The sequence below is a fragment of the Scardinius erythrophthalmus genome (genome assembly GCF_964197995.2).
Source record: "Scardinius erythrophthalmus genome assembly, chromosome: 6".
Taxonomy (NCBI): domain Eukaryota; kingdom Metazoa; phylum Chordata; class Actinopteri; order Cypriniformes; family Leuciscidae; genus Scardinius; species Scardinius erythrophthalmus.
In genome coordinates, this window is record NC_138226.1 from 19,829,239 (window position 1) to 19,842,925 (window position 13,687).

At 42.0% G+C, this 13,687-nt stretch overlaps 1 protein-coding gene across 1 annotated transcript in view; it reads left to right on the forward strand.

Annotated features, from left to right (window-relative positions):
• dnah7 (dynein, axonemal, heavy chain 7) overlaps window positions 1–13,687 on the forward strand; it is a gene marked incomplete at its 5' end in the record, with an annotated part of 86,083 nt that overhangs the window by 55,700 nt on the left and 16,696 nt on the right. Inside the window, 6 exons of the mRNA XM_081367356.1 lie at window positions 215–561; window positions 938–1,118; window positions 2,699–2,884; window positions 4,203–4,366; window positions 5,008–5,162; window positions 5,980–6,170. Of these exons, the coding sequence (XP_081223482.1) occupies window positions 215–561; window positions 938–1,118; window positions 2,699–2,884; window positions 4,203–4,366; window positions 5,008–5,162; window positions 5,980–6,170 (1,224 nt within the window). The remainder of the gene's footprint in view (window positions 1–214; window positions 562–937; window positions 1,119–2,698; window positions 2,885–4,202; window positions 4,367–5,007; window positions 5,163–5,979; window positions 6,171–13,687) is intronic.

Genomic DNA, 13,687 nt, shown 5'->3' on the forward strand with positions numbered 1-13,687 from the left:
GCTGTTTTTGATTAAAAATAAATGATTTGTTTATAATGAGGAGGAGGTTTTAAACTATGAAACTTGCAGGATGTTTTGATAGTACAAAGACCTCTTATATGTCAAAAGATCAAGGCAAATTTGATTTCTCATGTCATGACTCCTTTAATATGTACTTTTTAAACTGTTGCATACCATCGATTTTCAATTAATCAATCTGTACCACCCTCTGTAGGATATAACTGTGGTTAAAGCCATGAAGAATCCCCCAGCTGGTGTCAAGTTGGTGATGGAAGCCATCTGCATCCTGAAAGGCATAAAACCAGACCGTGTCCCAGACCCCTCTGGCTCCGGCAAGAAGGTGGAGGACTTCTGGGGCCCAGCGAAGAAACTGCTTGGAGATATGAAGTTTCTCCAGAGCCTTCACGAGTACAATAAAGACAATATTCCAGTCAACTATATGAGCGTCATCCGCAACAAATACATCACCAACCCAGACTTTGTTCCGGAGAAGATCCGCACGGCTTCCGCTGCTGCAGAGGGGCTCTGTAAATGGGTTTGTGCCATGGACTCCTATGATAAGTGAGTTATAGCTAAACTAAAGGTGCGGTCACATTAGCCAAATTTTGCAGCCAATAAATGTCCATTGTTTATTGTCAATAGTGTAGTGATGAATGATAGTGAAAAGTCACTTTCAAACAATGCAGCTTTCTGTTCATCAATGCAGAGAATTAGCTACAAACATGTTGCAAAATATTATAAAAAATTCCTGATCACAAGGATTCCTATTGAAATAATTGAATAATCGCTAAACAATTGTAAATGTGACCAGACCTTAATTCACAATTCAAGACATGAACAATAAACTGGATTTTATATGGGTCTCCAATACATTTTTATTTTAGAAAATGTGACAAATATTTTTTGTCAAGAAACTTCTTTCTTTTCCCTTTCACAGAGTAGCAAAGGTTGTGGCCCCAAAGAAAGAGAAGTTGAAACATGCAGAAGAGAAGCTTAAGGTGGCCATGGAGAGCCTCCAAAAGAAACAGGCTGCTTTGAAGGAGGTCCAGGACAAACTGGCCAAACTACAGGAGACCCTGGAAGCCAATAAGAACAAAAAGGCTGACCTTGAGAATCAGGTAGGCAGAGGACAGTAGTCACAAAAAAGAGGCTACGCAAGGTTCTCACAATCAACAAACGGTTCGCTACTGTTCCTGAACCGTTGTGTATTACACAATGTTCAACAATTTATCTGACATTCTTTGTAACCTCTCCTCCAGTGCAGCCCAACCCTGTTGAAAATGTCCGCTCCTTGCAGGAAGTTTGTTTATTTAGGAATTTAGTTTGTGTTTTTACATCAAGAGGAGTTGAGGGAATGTTTTCCTTTTCTTCTTTGTTTACTTTCCTTCAGATCATTTTTATGTTCGAACTTTGAAGTTGTATGAGTGAAGCCTTTGTGTCTAAACCCACACAAAAAAACACACAGGGGCACACACATGCACACACACACACACACACACGCACATGCACTGTTCTCATTTGTCTGTGGAGACTGCCTGTCAGTTTAGCGCGTTTGGGTAAACCAAGCATCACCAAGGCCCTGCTGCCGTTTTCTGCCCTATTTCACTTCCTTTCATGTTCCTTCTTCTTTTTTCCCCCTTCTCTCCATGTTTGTAATTCAGGTTGTCTATTTTCCCTATTGGAGGGTAGAAATTGTTTATGCCATGCTCTCTCAAGCATGGCCAGAATCAAGGCACTTGAATGCACTGAGGAAAACCTGTTATGCTGTACCTGAAGCTCCACTGGAACGGCCTCTTTTAAACTGTTTTCTCACTTTGGGATATGAGTTGGAAAGATTATAGAGGAATTCATCTCAAAGACAATAATAAAGTGCCATGATGCCTGATGCACCAATGTCACATAGAATTAGTGAAGTATCATCACAGGAAGCGAGTAAGATGTTTGGATTGCTGTCAGCTTCGTGCCCTAGCGCTGAGCTTCTATCACTCTGCAGTAGCTGTGCAAGCTCACTCTGTCATTTCAAACAAAGATTGATGTTTCTCTAGTGCCAAACTGTGGTTTCAAGGATCCATTTATCTGTTATGATGAAAGAGGACCTGCACTAGTGGATCAGACATTCTATTAGATGCTTTATTTGGAAGGATGTTTGTTTAGTAAACATTCATTTCTGGTCACAAATTTTTTATATAAATGCAGTCATATCTGATCTGCCTTTTCTAAACGTATGAGTAGCTGATTCTCTTTGAATACAGATGACAGCCACATTTAGCCTGCTGTATCTTTGATGCCAACACCTGTTTCTGCCTGTTTTTAAATGGTGACTGGCCTTTAGAACTGGCCTTTAGTTGTTATGGTACATATCAGGGAAGAAGTGTGTTATAATATTGTTAAAAACTGTTGTGCTGCTTGATATTTCTGTGGAATTTTTTTTGTCAGGATTCTTTGATGAATTGAAAGTTTAAAATAACCTCATTTATTTCAAATAGAAATCTTCTGTAACATTATAAATGTATTTACTATCACAGTCACATTTGATCAGTTAACTGTGTCCCTGCTGAAAAAACGTATTAATCTCTTTAAAAAAATTCTGACCCCAAACTTTTGAACAGTAGAGTATGTCTGTGTAACTGTCTGTACTTCTCACCATTCTTATGCATCCTTTTAGCCTCCTTATTTTCCTTTTGTTCTTTTTCTGTAGGTGGAGTTGTGCAGTAAAAAGCTAGAGCGTGCAGAGCAGCTCATTGGTGGGTTAGGGGGCGAGAAGACCCGCTGGAGTGAGACTGCCTGTGACTTAGGCGAACTCTACAACAACCTCACTGGAGACATTCTCATCTCCGCTGCTATAGTGGCCTACCTGGGTGCCTTTACCTCCAGTTTTAGACAGGTGTGCCAACACATAAAACAATCCATTTCTCTTGCTAATCCAAGTGCTCATCAACCCACATTGTTCATATCAATAAAATATCAATAGCAACATAAAATCCCAAAAATAAAAAAATAAAAAATAAAATCTATTACTTTTATCAACTATGTAAATGCATCCATAAGTACGCAAGCACACATAATTAAAATCTTCAAGCACAAGGATTTAAGATGCAGTCACATTTACCGTTGTCGTGCAAATTTTTATGGGGGAAATCCAGTCATTTTAGACTAAATTTATGCGATCTAGAATTTCACGTAAAGGCCAAAGATTTCCCCACGCAGATTTTGCTACAGGTTCAAGTTGGTCATTCAGATTCGCCACACTGATCAACAGAAAGCGGTTTAGTTGAAAGTGACTCTGTGAGCTGTGCTTCATACTGTACATCGATACACTATTGACAGAAGACATTTTTGCTAATGTGACCACACCTTGCACAATTTAACAAAATATTTTAATTTACTGTTAGTGAGAAATTACCTAGCTAACACTGATTTCATGGTAAAAAATTTAATATAATGTTTTATTGTCCAAAGTAAAATCCTAGCAATATTTTACAGCGCAGGAGAGCCTATTGAACATTGAAAGACATCTGGGACAGGGTTTGTCTGGCTGAAATGTATTTGTCTTGTTTAGTTTTCCATTACTTTTCAGTCTATGCACTATAACGTGAGTGAAATTCATATTCATTTTCAGTACAGTTTATGCGTCTCATGTGGAACGTTATTAAAGTGTTTTTGATATCCTTCTATAGACATTATTTTTACACATTTGCCCTTGTCAGCTGGTTACTCTTAACAACAGAGCAGTCCATAAAAAATTAATGAATTCAGTGAAAACACTTTGTACAATACCCGGGATTGCTATGGTGAGTTTAAAATAGCACTCGGGGAGCAGGTAGTAGTTTAACTTTAATATTTCCCCCTCTGTGAAAGCAATATCTTTTCTCCCAACAGAGGGTTTTTTATATAAGCTTTCGTGCAGGTACATGACACACAGCTTATTACCTTTGTGTGCACTATGTCTTTATTGGATTTAAACTGAAAACAAAGATATAGAAGCGATAATAGTACAGTCCACAGTACTATTATTAAGTTGAAACCAACAGATAAGGTTGAATCTATGGATCTGTGTTTTCAAATATGATTTTAAACTTCTTACATGTATCAGTAGACTAACCACTCGTCAGTGGATGTTTCTGGATTAAACTGTCTAAAGCAGCTGTGATCATGTCATCTTTCTTGAACCATGTGTGTGTTTCTGTGTCTGATCTCTACAGCGAGCTACAGAGGAGTGGATTGACACATGTAAGACAAGAGGAATTCCTTGCTCCAAGAACATGTCACTGATGAACTCCTTGGGTGAGCCGGTGAAAATCCGTAGCTGGACCATTGCTGGCCTCCCTTCAGACAGCTTCTCTGTTGACAATGGAATCATCATCTCGTGAGTTTTTTTTGCCAATATATGTTACTTTAAATTTGACCATTTTAGAGTGCCATTTGTATTCGATATGAAATCAGACTTATCTTAGGAAGTTTCATGTTTAGGAAACCAAACCATTTTCATATTTTATGAGATATTCCTTCCAGCAGCATATAAATGCAGCTTTGATGAAGTGCAACAAACAAAATTCTCACTATTCTCACTAGTCAGTCACTGTAAACATATTTAATCTATTTCACACTTCACACTGGATTGCACGTATTTAATTAAAAATGAAAGATAGTAAATACTAGATGTGCTGGAGATATAGATCTGCATTCTGTAGCAATACCACAGTTTGGACAAAAATGTGCATGGATGTACTGTATTGCTGTAACGGATCAATACTGAAAATACAACTTTGAGACACATGGTAAATACTACTATTTAACAGTAGAAGTGAACTTTGAATGACTTGTTCTTGAGTTGAGGAATAATACAACAAAAGCAGAATTTTTTTGTTGAAACATTTTGTGATAATGTTCTTAAATATGTGACCTGGAAGTTATTAGAAAACTGTCGATTTTGGATAAGATGGAGATGATTTGTCATGGACAGGAAACTCTTGTTTGTTGAGTATTAGTGAGATGTTTTCTCTGCAGTAATGCCAGGAGGTGGCCACTGATGATTGATCCTCAGGGCCAGGCCAACAAGTGGCTGAAGAACATGGAGAAATCCAACAGTCTCCATGTCATCAAGCTCAGTGATGGCGACTTTGTGCGCACACTAGAAAACTGCATCCAGTTTGGCACTCCAGGTGAGAGGTGACAGCTTTTAAACACGAGGACAACAGAATTCTGAAAATGAATTTAAAGCTTAATTTTATAATACTCATATCACTGCTCGGACAGGTCATTATCAAGCAGCATGGCTTCTTTCTTTTTCTTTTTTTTTTTTGCCAAGGGAACAATCAAATTTAAGAGTATTCGTTTTGGTCTTATCAAATGAATCAAATGCAAAAATCAAATATATAAACAACAACAAAACAAATAATAAAATAAACTGTTCTCACAGGTGCAATACCAGTATTTCTCCCCAGGGGTCCCCCTCCACCATGAAAAACAAGCTCACATCACAGTTAGATCCAAACCAGTGCATGTTACCTGTTGATAAATGTACTTATTCTCTCTCTTCCCCTGGAGCAGCATAGTTGTGTCTTGTACATAACGCATAAAGCCTGAAAGCACAAATTCCAGCTAATTTTACACTCTTGAATGCAAAGGGGACCCAGGGGTGGACCCAAACCGCAACACGAGATACGCAAATGAGCCAAGTAATCTTGCCTTAGGTGCCTCTGTCTTCCATCCTCAGCTCCTCCTCATCGGTGTTGCTCTGGGATGAAAGGCAGCTGTGTAGGCAGCCCGGTGCTTAGCTGTCTTGTGTGGATTGTTTTTTTTGTTACCGTTCACCTCTGGAATTTGCATTGAGTTTATTTATTAATTTTAACTTTTCCTGTTGCATTCCTTCAATTCCCTCTTATACCTATTTTTCTTGTGAGTAGATCAAATAAATGCCTCTGCAGCTTTTGTTTGGTTTTAGCTTAACTGTAATCATTCATCCATGGTGTGTTGTAGTATTGCTGGAGAATGTTGGGGAAGAACTAGACCCCATACTTGAGCCCCTGCTGCTGAAACAGACTTTTAAACAGGGTGGCAGTGTCTGCATCCGGCTGGGTGACTCCACTATTGAATATGCTCCAGATTTCCGGTTTTACATAACAACAAAACTACGAAACCCACATTATCTACCTGAGATCTCAGTCAAGGTGAGTTTTCTTTACATGTGAAATCACACACGAATGTGCACAGGCATACACACAAACTAATGTCTGCTTCTAAACAAGGTTGTGTAAACCTTGTCATCTAAAGACTGTCTCTTATGCTCACTAAGGTAGCATTTATTTGATCAAAAATACTGTAAAAACTGGAATATTGTGAATTATTATTATTATTATTATTATTATTACAAATTAAAATAAGTGTTTTATTTTAATATATTTTATTCCTGTGATGGCAAAGCTGAATTTTTAGCAGCCATTACTGCAGACTTTAGTGTCACATGATACTTCAGAAAGCATTCTAATAGAGTGGTGCAGGGATGACGTCAAAACCCAGAAGTCTAATTCGCCACTTCACTTGTTCCCTCATGATTTTCCTATTGGGTTTTAGAATAGGGTTTTTATATTCATGAGTAAAACAAGGTCTGTGGTAAACATAACTTGACGATACTTGAATGTTTTGCTCTACAACATAAATTACACACACCCATATGAAAAACTTTAATTTTATTTTAATAAACATATGTTTGAAATAAGTGACTAGATAAGAACAGTTGGGCTGTGAAAGTGTGCGCAGTTCACGTTGTAGAGCAAAGTATCAAGTTATGTGTACCACAGACCTTATTTCACTCATAAATAAAAAAAAAAAAAAAAAAAAAAAAAAAACCCCTGATAAAACTCCATAGGAAAATTTTGAGGGAACCAGTGGCGAATTAGTCTTCTGGGTTTTGATGTCATCCCTGCACTACTCTGCTGCTTTGGTGCTCAAAAAATGTCCTATTATTACTATTATTATTATTATTAAAAATAATATTATCATCACTGTTGAAAACAGTTGTGCCTCTTAATAGTTTTTGTGGAAATATATACATTTTTTAGGATTCTTTAATGTTTAGAAATAGCAGCATTTATTTGAAATGGGAATTTTTTGACATTACAGATGGCATTTATAAATGTCATTATAAATGTCTTAATTAATTTATTTCATTCTTTATGACTAAAATATTAATTCCTTTCAAAAATAAATCTTCCTAACCCCAAACTTTTGAACGGCAGCGTACACTGATTTTAATATACATTAAATGACTTCTCTTGTCCTTGAATTAATCTTTTGTTTCTGTATGGTTTTGAAACACTCTGATGTTTTGGTCTGTGATGGGGACTGAGTCAGTGTCATTAAGTGTACAGTCTTTGAAAGCATCAAAGTTAAAAATTAAGATATTTTGAAATTGTATTTAGTGAATCTTTCTCCCCTGAGAAGTGTTTTAATAACATGGTTGTTAGTCTCATTCAAATGAGCTATGAGCCTTGCTGTCTTCTACATAAAATCTTCTTAGGTTAAACTGCTACCGGAAACTGATAAATAATTAAATCATTGGCCAGTTGAGAGTTTTTTTCATGACACTTAAAACAAACATCTACTTATGTTTTTGGAACACAACTTATTCTACCTCTTCTGCCATAAAATCATAAACATGCACATAGAAAACATACGGTATACATAGAATACTGTTAAACTTTGTCTTAAAGTGTTACACACAGTCTTCATGACCATTGTTTAAAGGGGTCATATAATGCCATTTTTGTACAAGCTAATATGCTTCTTTATGGTATAAATTAAAAGTTTGTAATATTCTTTAATTACAAATTCTCATTAGTATTGTAAGAAAACACTCATTTTACCTGGTCAAAAACAGCTCTGTTTTCAGCACGCCGTTTGAGTGCATGTGTCTTTAAATGATAATGAGCTTTGCTCACCCCGCCCTCTGTTCTGTGCATACACCGTTTTTAATAATAACACAAAAACGCTAGTTACGTATGTAACTGTGGTTCTGTGAATTCCGGATGACCGCCAGAGGCAGTGCAAAGCACTAGTGGATAATCGCTGCGCCAGCTAGATAGATCGAGAAGAATATAACAACAAAGTCACGTCATGACGCAGACCGAGACGCGAGGATATAACCCACAGTGACTCGGTGCCCAGCCTCAGAATGCTTTCTCGCGCATTCCGAGTGACGAGGGACTCTGGCGGTCATCCGGAATTCACAGAACCACAGTTACATACGTAACTAGCGTTCTGTTTCATTCCTACTGACCGCCAGAAGCAGTGCAAAGCACTAGTGGATGACACATATCAACACAGTCATGAGGAATGCCACCCACCTGCCAATATCAGGGTTGCTCCAGAAGGACTGCAGAGCTCACATCATGGGAAGCAGCCACGTTAACCTTGTAGAACCGCGCGAAGGTACATGGAGAAGACCAGGTAGCAGCTTCGCAGACATCCGCCAAGGAAACTCCCCGTAAAGTGGCCCAAGACGAAGACACGGCCCTAGTGGAGTGACAAGTAACACCCACTGGTAAGGGTTGATGAGATCTATCATACGCCAACTTTATCGTCTCGACAATCCAGCGTGATAGTCTCTGTTTGGACAAAGATGCACCCTTGCGTACCTCACCATAACAAACAAATAACTGATCTGTCTGTCTGAAAGAAGCGGTAGATTTAACATAGCACTTTAAAGCTCGTACAGGACACAGAAGATGAGACCTCCCCCCATCTGTATCTGAGTGATTGAAAGGCGGCTGAAAAGCAGCCAGATGAATAGACTGATTCACAAATTGTGGTAACAAAACCTTAGGGAGAAAGGCTGGATTAGGCCGAAGAATGACCCCAGAATCCTCTGGTAACCAGCGTAAACACAACTCACTCACTGACAAGGCATGAAGTTCACCAACACGTCTAGTGGAAGCAACGGCCAACAAAAAAGACACTTTTAAGGACAACCACTTAATATCTGCAACATCTAACGGCTCAAATGGTGGTGTACAAAGGGACTCTAGAACAAGCGGTAAGACCCACACAGGAAAAGGAGTAGAACGAACGGGCTTTAAACGCCTCGCTCCCTTCAGAAAACTACAAACAAGGTTATGAGACCCAAGGGAAGCACCAGCAACCGGGTCATGATAAGCAGATATGGCAGCAACATAAACTTTTAAAGTGGAGGCCGCCCTGTTGTCATCAAATAGATGCTGCAAGAAACTCAAAACTGTCGGCACAGTACAGTGAACTGGGTCAATTCCTTGATCTCCGCACCAAGAAGAAAATATCCTCCAACGAGCAGCATAAAGCTGTCGTGTCGAAGGAGCCCTAGCGTTGCCGATAGTGTTCACTACTGCCGGTTCACAATCCATTAACTGTGATCTGGACCCAAGGGCCAAATCCAGAGCTGAAGACGAGTTGGATCTGGGTGCCAAACACGGCCGTGCATCTGAGAAAGAAGGTCCCGTCTGGTGGGAAGCTGCCATGGTTCGCCTTGTAACAGACTCAGAAGGAGAGGAAACCATGGCCTGGATGGCCATCGAGGTGCCACTAAAAGCACCCTGTGCTTGTATAGGAATACACGATGTAATGTTTCCCACAGAAGTGGAAATGGAGGGAACGCATACAACAGGCAACTCGGCCACTCGTGGGCTAATGCATCCTGTCCCAATGGGCTGGACGTTTCGGCTCTCGCGAACCACCAGCGGCAATGAGTGGTCATTTCCGATGCAAACAGGTCGACCTCTGCCTTGCCAAACCGTTGCCAAATCATCTGTACTACATCCGGGTGAAGTCTCCATTCCCCCGGGAGCAGCAGATCCCTGGACAGAGCATCCGCCACTTGATTGTCCAATCCCGGGAGATGAACTGCCCTTATTGAGGCCAGCCGGCCCTGAGACCATGTGAGGATCTTGCGAGTTAGCAGTAAAGAAGCAAGAGACCTGGTGCCGCCCTGATGATTCAAATGAAAGACCGTCGACGTGTTGTCGGACCGGACAAGCACATGACGACCCATCAGGTTTGGTAAGAAGTGTTGTAGAGCTAAGTACACTGCCTTCAACTCCAGGACGTTGATATGTTCTAAGGCCTCCCTGGGTGACCAGTGACCACCAATTCCCCTCTGGTTCCACGTTGCCCCCCATCCTGTTAGTGAAGCATCGGTCGTGATCACTTCCCGACGGGAGGACACCACCCCTAGAGGCACACCGGCTTTCAGAAATGTTACCTTTTTCCAGGGTTTCAATGCACGGACACAGGCAGGTGAAACGACAATCATGCAATGGCGATGTCTCGCCGAATCTAGCCCTAAGCTGTTGCTCCACCTCTGAAGAGGCCTGAGGTGAAGCAAGCCCAAGGGGATCACGGATGTTGCGGCAGCTAACATCCCCATTAGTTGCAGAAGGACCCCATAAGGAAGTTTTGTCCCCTGACCGAAACGAGTCAGTAGCTGACAAATATTGTCTGTTCGTGCGTGAGACAATGTGGCAGACATTGTGATTGAATTGAGTGTTATTCCTATGAAGGTTATGGTCTGTTCTGGGACCAAATGACTCTTTGTGTCGTTTACAGTAAGGCCCAACTTCTGGATATGCTCCAACACAATCCTGGTGTTGTGTAACGCATGTCGTCTTGTTGGGGCACAGAGCAGCCAATCGTCTAAGTAGGGCAGAATCCTCATGCCCTTGGACCAAAGAGGAGTCAGGGCCGCACTCATGCATCTTGTGAAAACACGAGGAGCCAGAGATAGACCGAATGGTAGAACTCTGAACTGATAGGCTTGATTCTGAAAGCTGAATCTTAGAAACTTCCTGTGGTGGGGAGCAACGGGAACATGGAAGTAAGCGTCCTTCAAGTCCACACTCACGAACCAGTCTCCTTTCGTCACAGATCGAAGAATGTCGACTGTGCGTAACATTCGGAAAGGAAGAGACTTTAAGAACACGTTTAGGCGCCTCAGGTCCAGAACTGGACGAAAACTCCCATCTTTCTTTGGAACAAGGAAGTACGTGGAGTAAAACCCGTCCCTCTGATTGATGGGAAGAACTTTTTCTATGGCTCCTTTCAGTAACAGTGAATGAATTTCTAAGGAAAGGGCCATTGAACTGGTTACGTCTTTGACAACTGTCGGAAAGATTCCTGAAAACTTGGGAGGCCGCGTCGGAATTGCAGAGTGTATCCTCTGCTCAAAGTCGCCAGAACCCAGGGGTCGGACACTGAATTTTCCCAGTAATGTAGATGCTGCACAGTGAAACGACCGACCGCCGGCCCCATAGCTTCAGGGTTTTTGGCCTCTGCCTTTAGGACCTGTGGGGGGGCGCTGACGTGGTCTCCCCTGCTGGTGACGGTAAAAAGGGCGGCGTCCCTGGGCCTCCTCAGCCCCTCTCTGCCGCTGTGGAGCCTGAAGCTGAGAAACGTTCTGCTGTCGCACTCGATGCTCCGAGCTCGGATAGCGTGGGTGAGCCGGAGTCAGAGGCATTCTAAAAGGTGGTGTTCGTGGAACCTGAGTCAGTTGTCGTGTGGCTTCTGACAACTTCATTCTCTTTTCCAATACCTCAGAAACATTGGGGCCAAAAAGATGTCGTGGTACAATTGGCAGTTCTCTCAGTGTCTTCTTACAATCTTCAGGTAACCTTGCCTGAGCAAGCCATACCTGACGCCGAGCTGTTAGAAGGGTCGCTGAAAGTGTCCCAAGTTCCCGAGTCACATGACCCATAGTCAACAGAGCAGTCTGTAAGAACTGAGATGCAGAAGCGTCAACGCTCGCTGACTCTAATGTGTTATTGCAGGCAAGAAGCAGCTGGCAGATAGTATTCTCAGCTCGAGTTATATAGGCTACCGACTCATATGCTTTCTTCAAGAAAGTGTCAGTACGTCCACATTGCGCACTCGGGCAGCGTACATTGCCTCTTAGAGCCTCATCTGGTGATACCACCAAAGCTGCAACCGGCTGTTCAATTTCAGGCGCCCGTCCTACCCCAATGGAGTCAGCCTCAGCCATTGCTGCAAGAGTGCGGGCTGTCTTTGACCTCCTCCTAGGCACATTGGGACTGGTAAGTGCACTGGAGAATTCTGTCACAAAATCCTTACACGGTGGCATTGCGAACACATTACTATCAGCAGCTTGTCTGAAGAACACATTGGTTTGAATGGGTTGGACAGGTGATTTGTCAAGACCCAAACGAGCCACCGCCATCTGCAGAACCGATAACACATCGTCTGGAGCAGATGGGCCTGCACCCGATGAATGTACAGACCCACCGCTTGAACCACCTGTAGCATATAGGTTAGAAAAAACATCGTTTGGGAGGGTGGGTTGTATGGCAGGTTCCACCGATTCTTCATCGAGAAAATGAGAATTAGACGCGCTCATGGAGAGTACGTCAAAATCTATATCATGTGGGGGTTGGAAATCACTCTCATCCACTGGTGTGTTCTCAGTATGTGGGGCCGACACTGGTGGTTGTAGAGACTGAAGAAGACGTTTCATCTCAATCATTTCTGAAGAGAGAGAAGCTACAGTCTTCGATAACAAGTGTTCTGAACTGTCTTTGTGTGGTACAGATTTCTTCTTGCTAGGCGGAGTGCCAGCAGCTGCTGACGCGCGACGCTTTTGAGCGCGTCGCGGCTGTTGTGCGAGGGTAACAGGCGAGTTAATGTCTAACTCAGCAAGGCGAAGCTGTCTCTCTGACATCGGTAGCATACTACAATGCAAACACGGATCAGTCAGGGCCTCCTTCAGATGTTGAGCGCCTAAACATGATGGGCATCGATCGTGTCCGTCGTCGGGAAGAAGCGTATTCGGACACAATTTGCAACTTGAAAAGGAGATGAGAGAGCTATGATCCATGACTCCGTCAATAACACGTCCTCGGTTAGCACCGTAGGCACTTAAAACTGTAATAGCACCAACTGAGCAGTTCGAAAAAATCTTCGGATCGAACCGAAAATTCTATAACATGAAACGTTCTCACCAGAAACGTAAAGTCAAATCTGCCTTCGGATAGAACCGCGAGGCATTCAATGACTAGCACTACGGCGAGTAACTTATGCGATGAATCTAAGATGATAATATAAATATATATTTATATAAAACACATATAACGTTAGGTTTGCGGTGAACGCAACCTAAGCGCGGTCGAAACCAGCCACCGGATAGTACCGTGAAGCACAGAGTTTCGCCGACGCCACCACAAATAATCGTATGCACTCACCTAATTAAGAAAAATAATCCAAGATATCCGTCCTGATGATAGTGTAGAACGCGCTGTCACAGCTTGGGAGGGCGAATCCTCGCAACTCAGGTAAGCTGCACGGGACAGCGTGAAAACAAACGACCTATCAAAAGCAAGAAAGCGAAAGAGGCTGGGCACCGAGTCGCTGTGGGTTATATCCTCGCGTCTCGGTCTGCGTCATGACGTGACTTTGTTGTTATATTCTTCTCGATCTATCTAGCTGGCGCAGCGATTATCCACTAGTGCTTTGCACTGCCTCTGGCGGTCAGTAGGAATGAAACAGAACCATAATGCGTTGTTCATTATAAACGTGGGATTATGAATTATATTGAGAACGTCGTACATAGAAAACATGCCGTAATGTACCTGAGTGTAAAAATAGCTGCATTCATCGTGAAGCGTGCAAGCGATTTGCAAAGATTAATATAAAGGTTAATAAAACGTTTCAC